Source organism: Falco punctatus, assembly GCF_963210335.1.
Source record: "Falco punctatus genome assembly, chromosome: 8".
NCBI lineage: Eukaryota > Metazoa > Chordata > Aves > Falconiformes > Falconidae > Falco > Falco punctatus.
Window position 1 is genome coordinate 24671760 of NC_137588.1, and position 25581 is coordinate 24697340.

General features: G+C 38.8%; 1 protein-coding gene across 3 annotated transcripts in view; it reads right to left on the reverse strand.

The window, feature by feature from the left end:
- Nucleotides 1-2424: 2424 nt before the first annotated feature.
- TANK (TRAF family member associated NFKB activator) overlaps nt 2425-25581 on the reverse strand; it is a 29866-nt gene continuing 6709 nt past the window's right edge. For 2 of the 3 annotated variants that reach the window (XM_080399123.1, XM_080399124.1), the window contains 7 exons: nt 24037-24145; nt 23079-23191; nt 14134-14313; nt 12791-12867; nt 10463-10581; nt 8257-8840; nt 2425-3912 (listed from right to left, as the gene is read on the reverse strand). In XM_080399123.1, coding sequence (XP_080255249.1) covers nt 3745-3912; nt 8257-8840; nt 10463-10581; nt 12791-12867; nt 14134-14313; nt 23079-23191; nt 24037-24145 — 1350 coding nt within the window. In that variant the 3' untranslated portion in view covers nt 2425-3744. Of the gene's footprint in view, nt 3913-8256; nt 8841-10462; nt 10582-12790; nt 12868-14133; nt 14314-23078; nt 23192-24036; nt 24146-25480; nt 25500-25581 lie in introns of those variants that run through there. The other variant, XM_080399125.1, reaches the window with a different exon arrangement.

Genomic DNA, 25581 nt, shown 5'->3' on the forward strand with positions numbered 1-25581 from the left:
CGGGACTCCCCCGGGTCACCACCTATGCCGGGTGCGGTACGGGTGCTGCGCAGGGGCCCGGTGATGCTGGGTTGCCGTGCGGACAGGGAGAAGGAGGGATCGCGGCAGGCAGGTGGAGGGAGGGAAGGAGGGAGGGAAGGAGGGAAGGAGGGAAGGAAGGAAGGAAGGAAGGAAGGAAGGAAGGAGGCCGGGCTGATTAGCATGCAGCAGCGCTCGCAAGCCCGGCTCCATTGTTTTAACACCTCCCCTCTCCTCCGCGCCAATCTGTCACCGTTCAGCAGGCGAACGCTGCTGCCTCGAATGCTGCTCTTCTCAAATGAGACGGATAATTAGCTGCCCCGCACGAATGGCGCACTCTTCTCACCCCTGATTGCTATCACCTTCTTGCTCCTGGCAGTTTTGACACCTCGTAATCAGCCTGCTGCTTTTTCTCTTTTCTTTCCCTATTTCTGATTTTTTTCTCCCCCTTCCTTCAGTTTTTTTTTTTTTTTTTTTTTTTTTTTTTAAAATGCAATCCCAGTTGCCATTGGATTGAGACTCCTCTGTTGAGTTAACCTTGTATGATTGCGGGGGAAAGGGGAATGTACGGTAGGGAGGAAAAGAAATCGCCGCCTCTGAGTCTCATCTGCTGAGTGAACCATGGGTGGGGGGTAGGAGCATCTCGGCTTGATCCTCCGGTGCTTTTGTTCGTAAGGGGGACAGCCCTCCTTGAGCATCCTCTGAATTAACATTATCTCGAATGAGTAAGGATCGTGTGTGGAGCGACTCCTCCGCTCACTTAATGGAGAAAAGTCTGCATTTCTATTGAGTTACCTGTTTAGTTAAATTCAGCAATATGAGGAGGGGGGTTTAAAAGTACGTTCATACGGCCGGGAAGCTCTCTCTTCCGCTTGGGCAGGCAGGGAAGGAAGGTAACTTCTCCTGAGCCTCCTCAGGGTGAATTCACCGTGTTTGATGGGAGTCGGAAGAGAGCTCTGATTGGAGTGCGAGGTGGCAGGGGGAACTTCTTCCCTGCTTATTTCCAGAGAAATAAGAGATCTCAGTTAATGCTCTGGTGATTTCTGTGAGGTCTTAAAAAACAGAGGACTCGCGGAATCTGTCATAGGAGCATTTTCCTCTCCTCTAACAAGCACTGACAGTCTAATTACTGGAGCTACCAGCAGCTGTCGAGTTAGCCGGGGAGGCAGAGGAGCTACATGTGTTCTACCCGGCCGCCGGCACCGAGCCCTCGCAGCAGGCTGCGGGCTGCCCCCCCCCCCCCCGATCAGGCAGGACAGCGGTTTGCTTCCTCGCTTTGGGGGCAGGACTAGCGCTGCCGCCGGCACGGGGCTCCGGGCGCCGCGCACCGTCCCCCCGCGCACGGCCAGGCAGCCCCTACGGGCGCGCCGGGCTCCGGGGGCGGCCCGCGGGCCCCGGCGGCGGCGGAGGCCGGTAGTGCACCTTGGCGCGGGTCTGCTGCGCCTTCTTCCAAGTTCCACCTCCTTCCTCCAGATTTATTATTATTTTTAATGAAATCCCCCTTCCCCTTTGGATTCATCCTCCTCTGCTGAGTGGAGCTCGTGTGGAAGGGGGAGCGGAGGAACACCGAGCCTCCTCTGGTGAGTGCGATAAAGCAGATGTCCCTGCTGGCAGCAGCAGCCTCCTCCAGGAAAGCTGTATGAGCGGGGCCCACTCAGGGACCGCACTCACCTCCCACTTCAGGTCGCTCGCAACTGCTTAGCATGAGATTTATTTACTTATTTTTAAACCAGACCGGTGCCCCTCGAAGTGGTCTCACCGGTGAGCTCATCTGCACGCCCTCAGGCAGCAACAGCGCGCAGAATTAAAGAGCTTCCCAAGACGCCGCGCTAGGATGGAGCTCTCATAGTGGGAGATGGATGGGTTCTGCTGGTCGACAAGGCTTTGGATAAGCGCGCCCCCCCGCCTTCCCTGACCCCCCGCCGCCCCCCCGCCCCCCGGCTGCAGGGGCGGCCGCAGCTCCGCGGGGCCACCAGGCTGGCTCCAGCTACAAAGAGCCGTGCCCCAGTGCGGGGTCGGGCTGGCACAGGGTCCCTGCTCTGCCCGCAGAATTGCTCCTGGGGAAAACACGTCCCTGTACGGGGAGGGGAGGGACAGATGACTTCATTTTCTTTAAAGGTGATTCGCAGTTTGTTAGCTCTTAATAACGTGAGCTCCTGAGCTCGAATTTCACGGTTGAGAGGACAAATCGGTTTTGTGTCGGGCTGGCTGGAGATGTGCGAATCCCCTTCTCTCCTCCCAATCCTGGAACTTCTGCCTCTCCCAGGAACCACCCCCAGCCGTGCTCTCTGGGGAGGTACTTCACACGCCTGTACTGCGAGTCCAGGGATGCACGCATCCTCCTCAGAGCTGGGTACCGGCGGGGGTTTAGAGCTGTTAATAGTAACAAACTCTTTCTCCAGGTCATAAAGCAGACATGCAGTGTACACTGCTGTTTATTACAGCACACTCTGTTGACAGGCAGTCAAAAACATGAGATATTTAAAATAGAGAAAATAATGGCAGAAAAATCAATTTCTAAAAAAATACAGGTGTTAATTCTTCCAGAGATTGCTCAATTGCAAACAAATCTTTAAAAAGAGAAACTTGTGCTTTGCTGCTATGAAAATATTAATGCTAATTATCAAATTCAAATGTAAAAAGCGCCAAGTCACCCTTTCTCATTAATTTGCCTAGTAAGAACCCCCACTTTTTAATTTGATTCCAGTGAATCCAGAAAATTATCAGAATGCAATGTTTCAACTAAACACAAATTTAAATTGCACTGAGAAAGCCACTGGGTATATCCAGGTTAAAAATGAAGCCACTGAGATTTGGGTGATAGGTTTTTCCCCTTTCCTTTCTCGGCTGTAACAGACTTGAGCAATCCTTCATAGCAGACCAGAAGGAAAGGTAAATAATCTTTGGTATTCTTAATTTTAGGGAAAGTTTAACCTTTTCTCACTATATCCTTCATACTAATATAACCTTTTCCATGAAAGTATTTTTAACGATTATTAATGCTAGAAAGGTATAAGAACAAAGTCATGACTTTTTTATAACACATAACAGATATCCAAAACATGGCCATCGTTACATTTTGGCAAAAGGGTCACTTAGGTGCTGTGTTTCCTTACTCTCTCTAGTAAACAGTTCATCTGGGAAAGTCAACCATTTATGTCACTCATGAACAAGCCTGTCCTAATTTTGGCACACCTGGCAATTCAGTTACTGTGATGATTTTACAAGAATCTGAATTAAGAGGTTCACTATTGTAAGTTAAATTTGGAAATTTTGTAACAGAAATGAAAAATGAGAGCCTCCTTCTCTTCCTGTTTACTTCAAGGAGAACATAATCATACCGCTAGGTACTGAGAAAAAACATCCTAGCATTACACCAATTTCCCCAGCCAGATTAAGGTGTTAATCCTGCAAGTCTACACTCATAAATATAATCATGACTTTGGGCCTATTCAGGCAATGATTAATTGCAAAGAAAAAAAAAAAAGGTGTTTAACATCACTCTCAAAGGTAATATTGAAGCATAACAAGCAATAATGTGAATTACAGTACTGAGTGACTTACAGTTTCATTTTACCTTGTCAAAGACAATTAAAAATGTGCTTATCTGACAATTTCAGTCATGAATTCTTGTTACAAGAAATCTTAATTGTTAAATTCTTAGCATATATATTGAATAAAAAAATCAAATTGTGCAAAACCAATGAACTATTGAATTCTCATACATTAAGACTGTACTTTAAAGTGGGAATTCAGATGCCGAAGAAAATCTTCCTTAGATGTTATAGATGGTGGGAAAACTTCTCGACAGAATTCACATATTCCACACTGATTCAGTTCAGAGTCTGTATAAGCTTGTGCCAGCAAATCATTGTCTTGTGGCTGCCAAATGAGCTAAAAGAAACAGAAAATTATTATTGCTGTGGTTTATATTTATACAAAAGAATACCTGCCTCTTAAAACTAGATGTCCTTTACACCTGCCTGGCCAGAGACACTAACTAGAGAGTTCTCACTTAAGAAAAGCAGGATAGGACTTCAATTTTTTTAATTTCTATAAACATACTATCCTTGCTAACACTTTAAATGCCTTGGTATTTGTTAACGATAAATATTGCTATGAGCAGAAGTCTGTAGCATCAGTCAGATATGTTTTAAAGCTTTCCTTTAACTTTGCATTTCAGTATTTTACTGTAGAAGTCATAGTACATAATAATCATTTAAAAGAAATGAGAAAATGCATTTGTACCTTAGAATAAAATGTTTCTTGTACAGAGTTAATATGAATAATATTTTATTTATATTCGTATTGACACATAACTAGTTTTCAGTTTACTTACAAAATGACTAAAGCAATGTCATATGATTTAAGATACTTATTTGCTCTGACTGCCTTCTAGTGTAAATGTGTCTCAAAAAATCTGTTTTGGGATTCCTTCTGCTATGACAGCATTAATCGTAATGGACCATCTGAATATCTATCCATGTATTCAGGCAACTCTGTAAACTATGCTAAATTTGGTTCAGCAGCTATATTGCTCTTGGTCCCTGAACTAGTTAGTTTAAAGCCAGCAAGTCTGTTTACCTGACATTGGAGTTCAAGGGACATCAGCCTGATACATACTTCAAGTCAGAGCATACGCTAATTATTTAACGTCATACCAACAAGGAATGAAAACCTCTTTATCAGTTTTCAAAGTAAAGTTAAAAATTAAATTTTATTACTTTAGTATTAGCAACACAAGATAAATACATGGTTATGTTACATGGCCAGGACAATTAGGTTTTGAGTAAATTGAAAACTAAATGCATACTGCTGTGACTGCGAAGTAGACAGAATGGCAGCAAGCTGGTATAAGCTCTATGTGGGGATGGAACCTAGAAGAGAAGAGCGTCCCACAGTTTTTTTGGCTCAGTTTTCTCCTCTCTTGCTTCACTCACACATGGAAAAGCAAGCAAGAATACTTTAGAAAGTAGTTTCTTAGGAAGTTTTAAATTTCTTGCTATTGATACTTACCCAAGAGTTTTAATTTTCAGCTCTTATTCAAATTTTATTATGCCAAATAGTTAGAATCTATTGTTTATTCCTCCCACGGTAACTCACTGTACAACTAACCTGCTTTTCGTAGTGGTTAAACCTTTTTAAACCAGCTACACTTCCTGGAGTCAATTTACTGCCCATTCCCTATTTAAACAGTGTTTAGCTTATCAGATAGCAATAGCAGATTTACTGTCTTTCATTATGGTCAGCAATCCATATAATTAAATTGACTAATTAGTAATTAAGTGCAATCACACCACTTTTTTCAGCTCAAAGAGTCTACTTATTGTATGTTGCTGGTGTAAATTGCATATTAAATCTATCTAGACACTGACACACTTAAAACATCCCTACAGAAATGTGTTTAGAATTACTTGTTTCTAATACCCTATGATGTAAAGCACCATTTGCAAAAACATAAAATAGTATTGTAAAAACCCCACAAAGGACATGGTAAGATTTCTAATATTGGAAGCACAAGGGGAGGCTCTCATACAGCAACCCACTGAGGCAGGCACTTAACTTCCATTTCTTTCTCTGAGTGTTAAGTACGTTCTTAACATGTCAGAATAGGGTATATTTAAGCACATGTTCCATTTCCAAAACATTAATATTCAGATTAAGATCAATAGACTATAATTTGCTTTTAAAATCATGAACATTCTTAGAAATATTTTTGGTGGAAACAACCCCCTCAAACTGTGAATACTGATAAACACATGCATCTATATGCAAGCCTTCATTAAATGTAGTCTGTAAAATCCTAAGTCCGCTAATATCCATGTTTATTTTAATCTGCTGCTCTTTTCAGTCACATGTTTTTTAAAAAAGTTACATCCTAAGAAAACAGTACTGAGTTTTCACATTTAGTATCCACATAGAAGGAAAGAGCTAAATTTATTACAGCAACTGAGAGCAGTTCCAAGAACTTACTGTTGCCAAATCTATTGCATTTATGGGGTTTTCCATTTTATAAGTTAACATATGTAGTAAATACTTGAAAGTTTTATCTACACTAGGAAAAAAAAATCAGGTATATAATTCCTCCCTATCAGAGCTTTACCAGTGGCAGGGATGATGTGAGCCATAAGCAGCGTAACTACTCCTTAGAAAGGTGGTAAAAATACTAAGAACAAGTTTAAACATAAATTTTGCTGAAGTTAATGCAGTCAAAAGGCCATGTATGCAAGTAACTTTAAAAAAAAATTAGTATTTTAACCTACATATACATTATCTGTGAATCAAATCTTTAGCACAATTAAGTCAGAAAAAACTATAAACCTGTGTCCAATTCATTGGGAAAAATACTTAAAAACCTCTTTTGAAGGCAGCTGAATAAAGGTGATGAATGTTTATGTATATTGATATACACAGATGTATATTTAATGGATTCTAAAGTAATATTGGCTTCTTTCAAACAAGCTTTTGGATAAGATAGAACATTTTAATCAACGTCCTGTGTGTTCTACAGTGATATTGTAGATATGACTCACAAATACTGAAACAGTTCACCATGAGCTTTCTTTTCTCCAAGTGTTAGCATTAGTGCATTCTTCTCCAAAAAGTAGATCATTTATATTTTAAATGATGGCTCCAAATTAATTTCCTTATTTTGCAGAAATACCAATGACCAAACCAATTGCTATTCAACCACAATTCTTCTCTACTTTTTAAGCTGCATACTCCCCTATCAATTTATAATCACATACCAGCTGTTTCACTTGCTGTAATATACAATGCAGGGTGCCATCTATTGAAAAATGAATACACAGCCTAACTATTAAAAGAACAAGCTGGAGAGGGAATACAGAAAAAGAGGATAGTAACAACCAATGGAGTGAATGCTTCACAGCTCCACAGGAATTCTACCAGTGATAAAATAAATGGTTTAATTTGTTTAGCTCAGTCACAACTTCAACTGAGGATCCAATGAAAAATAAAGCACAATAAAAACTGTGATTAGTAACTTGGTATAGAATTGAGATCTCCTACATTACAAATAGATACTTAAAATATATTTTAAAAAATCATGCTTATAGTTTAAAATACAGTGATGAAGAACAACAAACTTCTCATGCTTTAAACTTTTCATCAAAATTGGTTTGCAATAGAAAATTAAACTAGACTGGGTGCATTTTAGGAGAAGAAACATCAAAGCTATCATGTCTACAGCCATTTCCCAAATGCTAGTTTTGCATGTCATACATACAGTGGCCAAATTGAGAGGTAAAGCTCTTTGGCTGCATGCACCTTGCCATTAGCAAAGATCACAAAGGTACATCAATGTAAACAGTAAAAATACACCAAATCCACCCTCACAGATTTCCTAAATATCACTATTCGCTTTTCCTTGAAAAGCTGTCCTCTCGTAAGGTGTGAGAAAAGCCACAGAAATGTGAAAAAAATCAGTCTATAAAGGTTCATTGCTTTTGCCAGCAATTTCGGTTAGGACAGGCTGTTACACAAAAGAAACAAAGTATTCAGAGACCTGATTATCAGAACCTGCTGGAATGTTTTTCTGCATCTGGGCCTTGCTTTCAGAAACTCCCATGGACTTCAAGTAGCCGTAAGTGAAGTCCAAGGCCAAAGTACCTACAGAAACCTAAACCACAGTATTCTAGTGAACTTCCCTTAATCTGAAAAAATAAATATGCTTTCCTTCTTGACTGCATAAACTATGAACAAAAAATTTTAAGTTTTCTTAGAGGGGAGGAATAGGGTGCTATTTATACCTCAGATTGAGATAAAAAGTAGGTAATTCTTCCTCAGGAAAGTATTTATCTGTTCAGCTTTTTAATTAGTCCATTTGTCATATTCCCCGCTGTACATTAAAAACAATTGAAACAATTATGTGACACATTCAACTGAGATCAAGGGTAGAAAGCAAGCAATCTAGGGGGCAACTTACGATTAACGACAGCTTTGAAATAGACACAGAAGCAATTAATATTTAAACATAATGAATATTGTGCAAGCATATCGAGTGCTTACATCTGCTTAAATTCCTGCCCTTTCACTGGAAAAGTGCCTTGTGCACATACTTCAGTATCAGGAAGAACTCCTCACAGGAGAGACTGTCTTAAAAAAAGACTGATGAGATACTCATGGAATATATTAAACCTATCTCAAAGATTTTTGCAAAGTGATTGTCTGAATCATTATCATTTTTTGAAATGTACAGTATTTATAGAAAGATACCTGATGAGGACCTCTGATGGTTGTCCCAGCGGCTTCTAAAGAAGAAAAGATTACTTCAGGTACACCCTGGTTTGTGTGCTTAGGTACGAAAGTGAAACCAGTGTCTGTTGTTTTTAAACACATTTTGTCATGGGTATTTTCTATGGGCATGTTTGCATGATCTGGGGCATTTGTTCTGTCAACAGTAGTTAAGCTTTGTAAAGCTGAGGTCATGAGATCAACTCCACGAGCTTCAAATGAGTTAGGTTCCAATTTACTGAGGTTAACAGCATGGTCTCTGTACTCCAGGTTAAAATGATGATCTTGAAGCATGTTTTCAGCTATACCAGTACAAGGAACTGTTGGTTTTTCCTGAGTGCTCTGCAAGAAAGCAGAGTCATTGTCTGTAGGTGGAAACTTGACATTAAATTTAGAAAGTGATTCTACAGAGTTGTTGTCCTCATCTTGGCCCACTCCTCTTGGTGTGATAGATGTGATGCATGATGCACCTCTATTTATATCCTTTATAACCCGAGGCTTAAAAAGCTCTTCTGCTTGTTCATCAGTTTTATCAGTACACTGTATCGGCATGGAAAACTGTATTTCTGTGAAGAAAGAATGAAGAAAACATTAAACAGTCCACTGAAGTATAGTTACTGAAGGTGTGGTATTGGGGTATTTTTCCTGAGAGGCTTTTGATCTTCCTTATTGGCTTTTTAACCTTTATTTTTTCTCTTTGAAAGCAGTTTGAGGCATAGCTCTCTTTCACAAACACTAGCTTTGACACCAAACCTGCCAGAATAGAAATGAAAGGAAATAATTCCGTTCTAATAATCCTATTTCTCTTTGGCTTATAGCTATAAACATTTTCATTTTATTGAAAATTATGTTGTCCCAAACTCTTAACACATACATGCATATATTTACTGAAGTGTTCTGGCAGAAACAGAAGCTGGAACCAAAACCATTTCACACGGTGCCAAGAACATGCTAGGTACCATGAACACAATTTTAGAAGGTATTCAGGTACCAAACTCCCACTGGTTTCCAAATTACGTAAATATTTAAACTGAATAACATTTGAGAAGTGGGACCATATTTTCCTTTTGTTTTGTCCCTTTCATTTTCAGCACTGTATTACGAAAAATTGTAATAATATACATGGTTACTCCTAATCAGGTGAGAGAATAACTTCAGTACAGATTTACTGTACAGCAGCCTTCTGACATCACTCAGATATTGTAGTAAAGAAGTAACAGAAATCAAGCAGATTAAATCTGTTATAATGTATAGCTTTTAACACAGTTGAGTTAGGCACTTATTTAAGGAAAAAAAATCCATTCTGAAATAAGTTGCCAAGCACGCATCCTCCAAAATTCCCACCTAAACCTCTAACTAATCAAGTTTAGTAGTGTACAATCAGAATATAACAACAGAGTTCAGACATAGCAATTCAAAGCCACAAGCGACATATTAGCACTTCATGTAACAAACCTTCACTAATGGTATAACCTAAATTAGAAGTGAGTGCTGACATCAGTATCCTTTGCTTCAACTATATAAATCTGGCAGGTGTTTTTTGAAATCACTTGAGTCTGATCCTAATGTTAAGAAAAACTAATAGGGAATACCCACAGTAGCTTACATTATATTAAATGTAAGTAGAACTGGACATTCAGGATCTCTTCCAGTTGCAATAAAAATCAAACCTTTCTTTTGTTTTCAGGAAGTGTTGGATTAAGCTTTTGTCCCATATAACAAAACAGTATTCAAAAGTCTGCACAAGGAAGTCTAGAAAATAAGTTCTCTGACTCTCCTCAGTCCGGCAGTTTTCCTCTAACAGATATGGGTCTAGAGACATTCATAACAGACATCTTTTGAACTGACAGCTAAATTAAAAGCAAGCAAGTGCTGTCATTCACACAGTGTGATGGGATATCACATGTAGTAAGTGCTTGCCTCTCACTCCAAGGGACAAAACAATTACAAGAGCCATTGATGTGATGACTGTCTTTTATAGCATGTGATTTGGAGCATTCGTCATAGAATGCCAAAACTGGCGGTGCGTTTTCTTGGTGAAATACTGAGCACCATGTGAACAGACTTGAAAAAGGCAGATGGTAAACAGTGGAAGTACTTCTATGTATGTGTAATTTACAGTATTTTCAAATATAAAGCAAAGCTTTCAAACAGTTGAATCACAATAAGAGCTTAAGTATGATATTACCAGTTTCAGGTTCTGGCTTTATCTTAAATTTACTCAGTTGGTCTGTTTGTTCTTTGGCTAGCATACATATCCGATGACACTCTTCTTTCATGTCATGGAAAATAGTCTCCAGATTCTCCCTGGAAGATCAAAATTGTTAACGGAAGAGTCAACCAATTCAGCTTGTTGTGACCTTTAATCTAGTCACACCCACAAACAGGAGAAAAACAATAGTGTAAGCTACTTTTTTTGGATACCTTGTTCCTCAACATATGTATACATATTTTTGTCCTCCTCAGTAAAAGCAAGCAGAAAAGAGAAAATAAATGTTGTCAAAAAGCTATTTAGTCATACCATACACATACATACACACATACATTTGTGCTTAGGGCCTGACCCTGCAAGGACATCCCCCCCTGCCCACGTCCCCCCCACCCCCTGCAATAAAAATAAAAATCCAGCCTTTACATTTCTTTCAGTTCCCTCAGGTGTTTTGTTGAACAGCTTATCTTTCACAAGGGTACTGTTTCTGTCTCATTCTAGGGAAAATAAGATGCTGCTGCTGTGAACATTAACTGTTCTCCATTGTTTTCTGTGTGCTTCAGATTTTGCAGGAGAAGGAACAAATAAGCATTCCTTCTCTGTCTACACGTCATTTTGGAGAGGGGATCATGAACTCATTTCTTCCCTGTTTATACAATATCACTAGACTTTACCTTTTATTTTGAGGGATTTTAAAAATTATGTATTTTCCAGAGTATCATATGGACATCTGGTATTTAGTTATGTACACTGACAATGGTAAAAACAGTTCTTCATACTGGTGTGAGTTTTGTTTGCCCAAAGGCACTACATTATTTAGTTACTGATGCACTCATAAAACTCCATTGTGAAATTCTGACAAACTTGCTGAGTAATTTATATTTCTATGCACAATATCACGGATTTTATAAAATGAACTTCAAGGATGAAAAAGTGAAGTTGGATTTGTGTTCTCTTTTGCATCGTTGTGTCAAAGGAACTCAAAAGAGATTTTTTTTACTCCAGTGAATTGTTTGCCCTTTCATTGCTTATTCAAATAGCAATCAGCAACATCGTGAGCTGTGTTCCCTACTTCTGCTGTGTTCTTTTTGAAGACACAAATGTCTATTTGTATCTCGTTTGAAAAAAAATATCTACAGGGAGTTAAAGTTGCTATTGTTAACACCTACATTCTGACCATTTTTAGGTGTTTTGATAAATAAGAAATCAAAAAAGATTCAACACAAGTTTCTAATTGGAGCTTTAAAATATACATCTGATTAAATGAATGAATCAATCTCAATTTGCTAGATATTTGTGGTACTATCATCTTACTACTGTAAGATTACCAGTAATCTTACCAGTCACATACCTCTTTCCAAGAAAAGAGTAAAGTAAGGGAGCTATTTGAGAGCAGGAAGACAGAAGACAGGTCAAGGTTTTTAATTTTTTAGGTATAAATCAGTAAAGACAAAAAAGTGTTTATCCCATCACAGTCGTATTTCCTCTCTTTCTTATCATAAAGCAGTAATGAGTCAGACTAAACATCCACTTAGTTCACCTAGCTTATGTCTGAGAGTGGCCAAAAGCAGATGCCTAGGCAAGAATATAAGAAGACAGCAAGAATTTATGATACTTCTCCCTAATACTCTCCTAGCCCCACCTAGAGAACCTTCTACTTGACCTCAGCAAAATGGTTAAAAGTGATATTACTGCCTATTCTGTGAAAAATGCAAACCTAAGACTTCGCTCAATATTCTTCCCAAAACACTGGCAGAAGAGGGAATACTTGCTTAGGAAATGTACTGCTTTTGGTCCCTTGGTCAGAGCAAGGGCTGGCTGGCTTCTGCTTACAGATAAACCTGTTTCAAACTGTCTCATTTAGGATGGATCAGGCCAAGAATTATTTCTTCATGCTGACTACCAGACCTCCTCCTGGCAGCGCAGCAGGCTCCTCTGCTGTGCTGCCATCAGTTAATCCATTATGGTTGTACATTCCTGTTTTGAAGAGAGTTAATGCAACGGAGTTAATGCTTATCCAAAACTCAGCATTAACATCCACTGCTGTTTCCCAGTTTAACCTCCTGCTGAAATAAGTGGCTATTTTTCTTCCAGCCTATCCTTACATACTTGCAAAGCCTCAGCTATTATGATTCCATATAGCTGCTGGCTGTATTATCTTCCCACACCAGCTCTTTGACCTCTGCTGCTCCCCCCTTCCCCATCCGTCTTTTAAAATACTGCGGAGAAAAGAGGGAAATAGCTGGTCTTACTTAACAGCAGAAAAGACAATTAAAAGCAAATAAAAAATGCTGCAAAGATATTTACCTTTCAGGCATAGCTGAAATACCAGAGATACCTGCAGATAATTCAGGCTTATCTGGAACAACTTTCTTACTTTTCACCTTGAAGTAAAATATGAAAATATTGATCACAGGTTAGCATATTCATTTTGCTTTTCACTCCCAATATGAATAAGAATGTCATGGATTCCTTCACCTAGACCTTCTGGAAGCTCTTATAACATTCACAAAATTACAAAAGCAATTTTTTTACTGTTTGTATGAAATTCCTATTTTTAGTTTAACTTAGCAACTTAGTGCAGCATTCCTTTGCTAATACTCCCTTGAAAGAAAACTGGTTCTAAGAATATTGCTTGATGGTAATTCTGTATATAAAAATGTATAAGGTAAGATTATGTATTGTGTATATGCTTGTTAGTGAGGTATGCAGCTATTTTAGCTCTTAAAAATCAATTTATTCACTGAAATTTTCAATGAACACATCACAAGCTAGTATTCAAGAGCGCTAGCGGGTTTTTAAGTAACTTACTAACTTTGACTACCACCTTGTGGTTCCCTCTAGTATTACAGAGTTGTAAATCTGCCAGGCATTAAGGAAAGTTTTTATAATAACCAGACATTAAGCTGCAGTTCCACTAGATTTACATTACCAGATGGCCTAGGTAGTTCATATGTGCTCCAAATCAGACACAGGACTTGATCATATGTCTGCCAAATCAGCTGATTTCAATGATCATATATATCATTATAATCAAAGACCCACAGCCGACTGGTTTTGCCTTTCCTTGCACTGAAGCGCAACTGCAGCTCCTGTAGGAAGCTTTGAGCTGCCTTACACATAGCAACATGTGTTACAAAGGCTTGCCACAGCAGAACTCTAACAGCAACAAGCTATGTGTTGCTGCGCTCCTACCCTTACCTACGTTCACTCTAAATTAGCCAGCTAAAATATATTTCCATGGTTAGAGACGCATCAGTAACTGCACTCTAACTATCCTGCAATGGCAGAGTAGCACTCTGGATGCTATTCTGTAACAAACGTGGGCTGGCATAAAAGTGAAAAAATCAACTCAATCTTGGTGAAAACTTCCAACTGAAAATTATAAAACAGAAATGCTAATCTGGAGTTTTCACAAATACTAACATTTTAATGACAAACTGTAAATTAATTTGCACAAAAACCAACAAATATGTATTTAATAGTTTCGTGTTCCGCATGTGCTTGATATACTTTAACAATTTCTTAGTAATTATACAAAGCTGAAATTTAAAATCAGTTTCTTAATTAGTATAAACATGTTTGAAAGAAGTAATAATTTACAAATATTTGGTTTTTTCATTTTATCTCTACTTGGTTTCTTATCTTACCTCGCTTTTATACGTTGGCATCTGCATACCCTTTTGTGCTTCATTTAATTCTTTCAATTTGCTTTTCAGAGTTCTTATTTTATCATCTTGGTTTGAAATAATAGATAAAAGCTTCCTTTCCTTTTGATTATTTTTGTCCTCGAGTTGCTTTAACTTCATGCTCTCACTTTCTAACTGTTCCTAAAAAATAATTTTAGAAACATCAGTACAATTAATAGAATTTAGGCTTGTGGAATATCACTATTCAGCAGGCTGGAATAAGCTAAATTAAGCTTTTGCAACATAAGTAAGGGTCAGTCTTATTTATTACATTATTAAATGGGTAAAGACCTTCTACCACTACACATAGATGTAACTCATCACAGAGGACTACTCAACTGTATGTTCTGCATTTCTGAAAGTCATATTAGTGCTTATAAAAAATTGTCTTCATTTACTGCATCATTTACATTAACATTTTATGTACAATATGTTGTATATACAATATATAAAATATTTCATTAATTTCAATCAATCTTAAACAATTTTGAAGATGATACTCTGAAGCTACCTTAATTGAGCAGACCCAAGAAGAGAATCACAGAATTACAGAATAATAGAACATCTAAAGTTGGAAGCAACCATAAGGATCATTGAGTCCAACTTTCAGTGAAGAACTTTTTCTTAACGTCCAGCCTGCATCTCCCCTGATGCAGCTTCATTCTATCTTCTCATGTCCTGCCACTGGTAACCTGAGAGAGGACATCAGCACGTCCCTCTCCACTGCCCCCCTTGAGGAAGCTGTAGACTGCAAGGAGGTCGCTCAGCCTTCTCCAAGCTGAACAAACCAAGTGCCCTCAGCTGCTTCTCGTAAGTTTGCCCTGGAGGCCTTTCACCATCTTGGTTGCCTTCCTCTGGACACACTCTAATAGTCTGATGTCCTTATATTGAGGTGCCCAAAACTGCACACAGTACTTGAGGTGGGGCTGTACCAGTGCAGCGTTGAGTGGGACAATCACCTCCCCTGACTGGCTATGCTATGCTTGATGCACTCAAGGGCACGGCCCTTTTGGCTGCCAGCACACTGTTCGCTCATATTCAACTTGCCATCAACCCAAACACCCAGAACTCTTTCTCTGGGGCTGCTCTCCAGCCTCTTGTCCTCCAGTTTCTGTGTATAACCAGGATTACATTGCAAACATTGCAATGCTGTGAAGACTTGTGAAATAAAAAGCAATGGCTTGCCCCACTTTAACTATCCATTTGGTAATTCATGGCATTTTTCTGTATGCGGGCTTTTTGGTGGAATGAAGAAGAATATAAGGAACAATTTTTTAAATATGCATATAGTTCTTGGATAATTTTCAAGAAACAACTTATGATTAAAACCAGTGGTTATAAAAACCTTACAGCTGTCAGTTTATGAAATCTATAGAAACATTGATCTTGAACTGTATCAACTGGCAAAAAAAGTGGCCTGAAGCCCTATGCCTCTCTACAAGAGAAATAAGTTCAAAGGGTTAACTCTGCAGGAAGTAATGTAACCGAAATGCAGCAGACAAGTCTATAGACAGGTAAAGCAAGGTGAGGAGGAAGAAACAACAAATGAGTGCTTTTTCAAGAACATTTGTTTTATTTACAAATGGGACCTAAATAGGGTGAGGTTTTGCCTTTGGAGATTAGGTAGGTAGGGAGTACTCTATTAGACAATGATAGCCACATAGGGATGAGTCCAGGGCTGGTATACAGAGACACTGGGTGGTTAGGCGTAGATGTGTGTATCTGCAGCTGACACAACAGTTTAGCCTCAGAAAGTTACACTAGCTAGATAAAAAAATCACAGAAAAATGGGTTTGAAGGCATTGTTCTTTTTCTTTAGCTTCAATTGTGACTTTGAATAGTAAACCTTTGGTAAAAGCTTCAATGCAACTCTGGTCTTGGGTGGCATCTCAGGGATCCAGATTAAGCCTCTTCTGCTCAGTGGTTTCAAAATATTGTCTAAAAATAAGATGTTTATATCCCTGCTAAACTCCTTAATCCTAACCCTTCTTCCATGCTTTGCACTTCTGGCAGGTGGTGTGGGGAACGTATGCATAGTCCTACCACAGACCATGAAACACTTTCTATACTCTTCCAGTGCAGAATCTGTATACATCATGGTAGGTAAGAATCCAGGGAAGCAGATGAAAAAAACCCAACCAAACAGCAAAAGAGAAAAAAAGGAGAAAGATTTTTTGATACATTTCTGGAAAAAAAACAACCAAACAAGATGACTGAAGATTTTAGGCTAAAGAACCCATACATCATCTTCTATAACTGATGCTGCAGCAGCTAGATATAATTTTCTCAAATGGCACAACATGAACACTAGGAAGAATTACAGTACTGTGAGGCACAGAAGGTTCAAAGCAAGTTAAGGAAGTATCTGATGGATGAGAAAAGACAACCATACCTAGTGACGTAGGGAAAAAAACAATTTATGTTAAGACGAGATGGAGACATGCATAGAAGTATTCTTAACAGATCTGAAAATACTTTGAAGAAAGTTATAGCAGGACCAGATGCTGAACATAATTTGAACTATACGCTGAACTATATACCTTTTCCATATTCTTTAAAGACTACAAAGTCACAGTAGCTTAGTATGGGAAACCGCTTTTTGCCATTCCAGGAATAGGAAGGCAGTGATATTCTATGGTGTGGGTTCACAGAACTGAAAAATCAAAGCTACCACTGAGCCATTACTTGGTCAGAGGATTCCCAAACATTAGAATCACAGAATACTTTGGGTTAGAAGGGAACTTTAAAGGTCATCTAGTCCAACCCCCCCCTGCAATAAGCAGGGACATCTTCAACTAGATCAGGTTGCTCAGAGCCCCGTCCAACCTGACCTTGTATGTTTGCAGGGATGGGGCATCTACCACCTCTCTGGGCAACCTGTTCCAGTGTTTCACCACCCTCACTGTAAAAAATATATTCTTTGTATCTAGTCTGACCATCCCATGGTCAAATTCCATTTCCTATTTAAAAAGCCAATGGGATGCAGCTTCCTCTGTATTTTCCTTTGAAAATTATTTCCTGAAAATCCAAACACCTAGGAAAAAGCTTATGTCAAAGACAACACTTGCCCTTGAAGAACTTAATCTTAAGGACATTAAGATAACTCCTTCACTAAGCTTGTGATATAGCATTGGTCTACACACACATACTTTATCTGTTTGGGACTATTACAGCTCCAAATAACATGTGGGTTTTCAAAACCTTCTAGATAACTGGGAGCACTGCAGTAATAAGTAGTTCTCTCCCATTTCTCCTACACTCTCCTGAGGAACTGGGGACAAGATTTAAGCAAGCAGTAAGAAAAGCCACACGGGAACCAATGTGAAAAAAGCCATACAACATGTTGCAACAAAGATGTATCAGTACACTGATGCAAATCATCATTCTTATGCACTGTCAGGGTACGACATCAGGAAAACCACTGCAGAAATGATTACACATTTGGGATCTTTCAATAATACAGCCCTTCACAGATCGACGATCTTACAGTTTCTAATACTGACTGAGTTTGGGTGTTTGCAACAATGTGGTAACATTTATAAACTAGCTGAAGTTTATAATACTAATGCCATGACAAATAAGTATGTCACACAGGTCATACCTGCTCATTTAAGTACTTGGCCACACAGTGGATCTTTTACACATGCTGGTATTAGGAGCCACCAAAGAGGTTACATCTGTATTATGAATGGATCAACATCTTTTCTTTTGGCAAGACTTTATAGGATCAGAGGACAATTCAAGCTGGAAGGAACCTCAAGGGTTCTCTAGCTCCTAATCAAAGCAGGGTCAGTTATGATGTCTGATCAGGTTACTCAGTTTCATCTTGAATTCCCAAAGGATGGAGACTGCACAGCCTCTCTGGGCAACCTTTTCCAATGCCTAGTTGTCCTCACAGTGAGAAGTTTTCTGTTATGCCCAGTTTGAACCTTTCATGTTTCAACTGCCCATTGTCTCTCATCCTCTTGCTATGCAGCACCATTAAAGAACTTGGCTCCACTTGCCTGATAACCTCAGTGTAGATACTGGAAAGCTATTAGCTTCCCCTGAAGGCTGGACAAGTCCAGTTTCTGCAGCTTCTTCGCATGGAGTATGTACTCAGGCCCCCGACTACCTTAGTGGGGCCTCTGCTGAACTCACTCTAGTTTATCAATGGCTTTCCTGTACTGGAGGTCCCCAAACTAGTGTTCTAGATGCAGTCCAATGAATGCTGAATAGAAGGAGATACTTGCTTGCCTGGGTGTGTGAGCTGTGTTCTGTTAATACAGCCCAGGAAGTTGTTGTCCTTCTTTTCTGCCAGGATACACTGCTGGCTTATGTTCAGCTTGCTGCCTAACAAGACCCCCGCTCATTTCCAGCAGAGCTGCTCCACAGCCAGCCAGTGCCCAGACTGTACTGCTGCAAAGGCAGGTCCTTTTATTTTTTCCTGAAGTGTGCTATAATGGCCTGTTTCACTGGCTTTCTGGAATAAACAAACTATCAGATGGTTTCAAGGAATAATACTGTTCAAGTGATGATCTACTACTATAAGTGGTCTCAGGGAATATTAACTGTAACTTTTAACAGTTTAACCACAAACTCTTCTGTATTATTGGGTAAAGATAGCTTAAACTGATGAAGCAACAAGAAAAAAGGCTACTGGTACCAGAATTTCTTGTATCAGGTAGCATGGCCTAACTAATCCTACTGCATACATCACACCAGCATCAAAGAACAGCTAAACGCATAAAATCGTCAGCTAGCATAAAATTGTGAAGTACTGCTTTCTTTGCATCAAAGATAGGAAACAAAGTGACATTAGAGAAGCTGGTATTGACTGGAACACACAACTCTACAAGACTGCTGCAGTAGCTTAGTTACCTAAGTCATTTTAGCACCATAATTTTGAGCACAAAGATGACTACTATACATCTGCTATTCCTCTGCTTCAAAAAAAGACCTAAACATTTATTGCAGAATGAAGTTTTGTATACAATATGGATCATTCATTCCTGACACTCAGTTTCCTCCTCTTTTTCATGGCACCAGAAATTCCAATCAACGAATGCCACACAGTGTTTAATAATGAGGTTCTTGATTCAGGGAAACATGAACATGAGCATGTTTTCTTGTCATAGATACCGACTTTGGCTTCATGTTTTATGGCATTTACAAGGATTCTCATGTTTGACATACTAAAAACAACATGCAGAAGCAGCTTTACTTGACATTGTCTAATTTCATTACTAAGGTTTTCTGTTTGCTGGTCAGCTTTGGCTCTGAAACAGTAACTGGAGCCACATTCTTCCTAGTTAATAAAGTTTAGCCAGGCTGTACTCAAAAACAGGCAGCAGTTTAGGTCCTCATGCAGGGGACTGAAAAAAGCTCATAACCTTGTACATAGTTTGGTACTGACCACCAAGCCAATCTGGTCCACTCACCTCTTTCAGTGAAGAAGAATGTGAACAGAAAAACCCCACAAAACCCCAAAACATTTTATGACACACAGGCAACTGAGTTTGACAACAGCAAGTCAAACACACAAGTATGGCCACCTACTAGAAAACACAGAAAAGCTAACCCCTCCCTCATTATAAATCTCTGAAATTTAAGCTCTAACCATGCACCTATTACAATCAGTCTAGGGTGTCTATTAACTTTACTGGAGGACAGAATATAGTCTACTGAGAAATCCCATTTGACTTACCTACTGAAACTGTCTTTTGCTACCAATAAATCTAGGCACCTCCAGCCATGGGAGAGACTCTTGAGTTTTAAGGAAGGACAGGAAGAAACAGCAACATTTTAACTTAAAGACTGTAATCCTAATTTATTATCTGGAATACATTCTTCAAGCCTGAAATTTTTGGTGGAGAAGTAGAATAAAGCAGTTAAACCAGTACAGGACAATGGCTGTAGACATAATTGGTTTAGAGCAGAATGTGGATGGAATATGATTAGAAAAACACAGGCTTTCAAATAGAATATCAAGCTCCCAAATAGCTGAAAAAGCCAGTACTTTATTATTGAATCAGATACAAGACAACTATTCTGGGTCAGTGACAGGATGGATGATGGGTTTTCAGTCTAACACATGCCAAAATATGATGTCTGGGGAAGAGTACAAGAAAACAGGAGGCATTCATGATACATCCTTTGATAGAGTCCCAGACCTTCTTAGTAATAGTTTCTACGTATTTATTAACTCTCAACAGATTTCTCTTCCATGAAGTTGTCCAATTTTCCCTTGAAGCAGGAAGTTCCACTGGTTGAGTACCTATCCTTCGAAGAATCAGCTCCTTTTGCCTTATTTTTTTTAATGCCGCACATCAATTTACTTTTTTTAAACTTTTTTTCAGGAGGACAGAGAAGTAGGAACTCATAGGTTAACTTGTGTGTTGTCCTGGTGATTTCACAGAATGGCTTGGATTGGAAAGGACCTTAAAGAACATCTAGTTCCAACCCCCCTGCCACGGACAGGGGCACCTTCCACTGGACCAGGCTGCTCAAAGCTCCATCCAACTTGGCCTTGAACACTTCCAGGGATGGGTGGGATATCCACAACTTCTCCGGGGAACCTGTTCCAGTGTCTCGCCACCCTTACAGTAATGAATTTCTTCCTCATATCTAATCTAAATCTATCCCCTTTCAGATTAAAAGCAGCCCCCCTTGTCCTATCACTACATGCCCTTGTAAAAAGTAAAATTTGCTAGTAAAATTTGCAACTGTTCATTTTCCCCAACTTGTTCTATACATTCATTCCATGCAGTTTACCTTTTTATCCATCATACATCAAAGTTCTGCATTTAAAAAGTACAAAAATTGGCAGCTGCCATAAAAGCATATAAAGCATTTACCACAATACTATTAATTTTCCATCATCTTCAACAGGAAGATGGGGTTATAGGGTTCTTCTCCCTGGAGTTTAGTGAATAAAATGGGAACCTGTGTACAGAAACTGCTGGGTATCTCCACTCATAGCCAGCCACTGAATGGCATGGCCAAAACACAGCCAGAACCAACAGAACTCTGTGTACCTCTGCTGTGCTGTCTGGACACCTTTGTATCACACTTGACAGGTTAGCAGAAGCTCACCAGGCACAATGCCAAACATTAGGGTCCTCCTTTTATCAGAAGCATGGTGCAAAGATACTCACATGCCTCTGCAGATGCCAGCCTTGGCCCAGTCAAACCTGTTTTCTTCAAGCTCTGCTCTCTCAGCACTTAAGAGCAAGAGGGCTACTATGCTCCCAGTAACAGGAACGTAGAGTAGGCTGGACCAGCCTGACTTTGCATGGGTTTAGACCTCTACTGATCCCCTCTGAGAAGGCCTTATCTGTATAGCACTGTGCCTGGGTTTAAATGTAGACAGACTGTATGGCTGATTCTGTATGAAGTTATATCAGAATTATTTCTGTTCATGGCAGAGATGACGCCAAGTGCAGATGAACTACCTATTGCTGAGAGGTAACTGCAATAACTGACCACACAAAGAAGCAGCAGCTAAAGTCAAGTAACTACATTCCATTAAGAAAATAGCCTCTGAAACGATGATTCCAGCTTCTCATGTGTTGCCTGTAAACTTCTGGATAGATCACATCATTTATCAGTGTTTCCTCATGAGAAGAGCAGGTAGCACAGCTTCCTTTCTCCTACTCATCATATGACCAAGTTACTTAAAAATATTGTTCTTGAGCAAGCATTGAGAAATAAGAGTATGAAACATTAGACTTGGTCAGATCTTCATATACAACTGAAAGACATAATTTTTATCCAACTCAACTCAGATAAATGCAAAAATATGCAAAGATGTTCCACAAAAGAATTAAGCCATCAGCTGTGTTGTATTCCAAATAAATGCAAAGATTAGGAAAGAAATGACATCTTGTGATTACAGATTCTAGTGTAGAAAAATTGTATAAAAGACTCAAAACAAAAAAGGATAAAGGATATAAATCTTTGGTAACAGTAAGCTTAAAATGTTTGCAAAGGCTTAGTCTCAAAAGAGATTCCTTCAAGATAACGAAGCAAGCTTCAGTAATCCAATGAAATTATTTTTAAATTAACATTACTGACAAAAAATGCATTTCTGTGAATTCAGCATAATTAATTTGTTTATAGCTCATTTAGGAAACAAATCTTGAAATCAATTATTTTTAAATCCAATGCCTGATTTCATATAAGGGTCTTTTTATGACTCTTACAGGGCCCCTGCTATGGAGATTCATATACAAAAGTAAGAGATTTTATGTTACAAGACAGTTCTCAAAAAACACGGTAGGATGACTGAACAATGCAACTCTGTGCATCTCTGCCACTGTTTTTTCTCAACATGCAAAATCCATTCAAGGTATTACCCATCTGTTCTGCACTATTGCTTTACTCTTATATTGCTGTTACTCTCAACAGGCTGTAGTGAAAATCTCAGTGTTACTTCAGTGAAAAGGGGTAGAAGAGACATATTAAAACTGGCTATTTAAAAAACCAAATCATCAGCACCTCCAGAGCAATGGATAGCTCACTTTCCACTGTCGCTTTCTGAGTGCAACTTTTCCATTTCTTTTAAAAATACACGGAGTAGTTGCAGTGTGAAAAGCTCTTGTGAGAGAAAGAGAAAGCTCCTTCTTGACCACTAGTTTTGGCAGGTTAAGAAACAGAAAAGCAAGCAAGTTCCTACTTTATGATCAAAGCTATTCTAGGGAGCCTGATGCCCAAACAGTGATTGCACTTGGAAGGATCAAAGACAGATGCCTAGTTCACCTAAGCAGACTGCAGCGGCACAGCGCTTACGCACTTCAGATGAGGATCTTGTATTAGAAGTGCAATTCAAAGGCACCAGTAAAAATCTCACTTATCTCTTTAGGTTCTCATAATATAATCACAACACAAATGTGATCTTACGTTAAACATACTGCAGACAATCATACCTTTAAGATTTTTTCCTTTTGCTTTGCTATGTTCAGTTTTTCAGAGAGCTGGCTGAAAGATAAATTGGAGGTTTCAATGTCTTCGCGCATCAGAATGTATGGATGTGCATTGCCTCGAAAAACAAAAAAAATAAGCTGATCGTCACTGCATTTTTCCTCAGCTAACTTCCAAGTACAAGCAAAATTAAAAGAAGCTAGGCTTATATTGACTTTTTCATTTTACTTGAGCAAGCCTTCATATTAAACAAGCAAAAGAAGCCCAATTTTGAGCTTAGAGACAATGCAAGACTAAACCAGCGATAAAGAATGTACATGTACTCTTAAAAATAAAAGCCAACCACTTCGCTAGTATTTATGAAAACCAGGAGTGTTAGGCTAGTGTGAATAAATATTTAATGAGCATGGCAGATTAACACATGGTTACTTTGACTCTTTTCTCTTATTTGTGCAATACAGTCAAACAGTGGAAAATTATCCATCAATGACTATTTCATTTGAAAAAGAATTACCTGCTTATAAAGCATTGTTATCCAGTAAGATCAGCATCACAAGACTCATCTAACATAAAAGACATATAACCATAGCACTCACATCTAGAACAACCTGAGCTAAATTTATTAACAGATAATTGTAAAATTAAGATGTAACAATTTTGGTTTTAATTCTAGTGAATGACTTGAACCCATATTGTCATAACTTTTATTGGCTTCAGTGTAAGCAGGCTCTACCTCTAAAGAAAATCTCACCATTTCTTAAACAGGATAAAGAGAGACCTCAGATGTGTTGCATTTTATAAATAAATTTTGAAACGGCACATTTGTGTTAAATCTCATGTTCACAGAAAAGTATGATACTGCTTTGAGAGATGTATATTGTAAAAACTGAAGCAACGAAGTCAGAAGTACTCATCAATGCAACACAGCATGAGAAGAAATAATGTGCAAACTGCAGTACATACCTCTATTAGCATTCAGAGCGGCTAACTGCGATTTCAGTTTTGCAATAATGCTGTTTTGAAGCTCTATCTTTTCCTGCTGTTCATGTATTTGCTGCATGTAGTTTTCCGTCTGCAAATATAATTTAATTAGCATTAATCTTATTCTGTTTTGACTAGGGGTCTCCTATTTGGCATGTAAAAAGCAGCTCTGATTTTTAAAGATAATTGTAGTTGTGGACCTCTGCATGAAATTCCAACTACAGTTGCCTTTGGCAAGTCCTTATTTTTGAGACTGCACTGATTAGAAAAGGTATTATAGGAAACAGATCCTGATTTTCTGTACCTGTTTTAACTGTGACAGTTGTAAAGGATAAGATAACTTTTAAGTTAGGATTCTTCATTCATAACCATAGAATACATCAGGTTTAAAATTAGAATTTTAGTATTTTTTAGAATGCTGGTCAGTTACTTTATCTATGGAAAGATAAATTTTTCTTCCCTCATATTTTCTAACAAATAAATTATAAAAAATAGGTTTTCAAAGAGATTTTTAATTGGAAAACCATGACATCGCTTATTCCATACAACAGGTATTTTGCAAGTAACTTTGATTGCCTATGAACAGAGTTTTATCTGCTCTTTTAATTGTTGTAGGCTTGTTCTGCCTAACCTAGAAAACAGCAGGGCAAGGCAAGCAAGCGGCCCCATTCTTCACCTAGCTGTACTCAATCTCATGCTACAAACAGGCCACACAGAGCCTAGTAAGACTGCTCACATTTAACCAAAGTGCATAAATATTGTTAGACAGCCAGTTAATTGAACAAATGGTCAGGTGGCAGGAAGATACTAATATTAAAAACCTATTATTTCATCAGCACACGCCTAATGTTGCAGTTACAGCAGTGCTAAAAACAAGCAAGAAAACTTGTGAAGTCCCAGCAAGGAAACTTACAGGAATGCACTGAATTTCTCTGAAATAAAGAATATGTCTATTACTGAATAGGTCATGAGCTGGGACAAGACTAGGCATTGCTTTTATGTTTATTCATAGTTTATCCATACTGCTATCTAATTCTCAAATCTCAGTCACATTTAAATTCCACACACCCCTACTGTCCAATGTGTTTGTCTGTAAAGCAGGCAGGGAAAAAAAATCTACAAGCAAAATTTATTTTAAAAGGCCAGGTAGTAGTTGTACTATGAGAGTTTATTAAAAAAAAAAAAGTGATCAAAGAGCAGTACACTCCAGCAGCTATAAGAGACCTCATGAAGCAGAAAAATCACTGAGAACCAAATTGAAAATGTACAACAGCAATGTCTTGTCAACACTTCTGTACAGAGCACAGACATGACAGCTAAAACAGACAGAAGAGAAGATGCTTTTGACAGCCAGTGTGCACAAATTATTCCTTGAGTCAGATGGCAGCAACAAGTTACCAACTAGAAGATCTGCATGACAACCAACCATCCATCTGTATCAAACACCATCTGGCCGAGATGACTCTGGCTTCTGTGTGCTTGACATGGCTCCCAGCTCTAGAGACTGGCAAAACAAGTGGCCTGTCG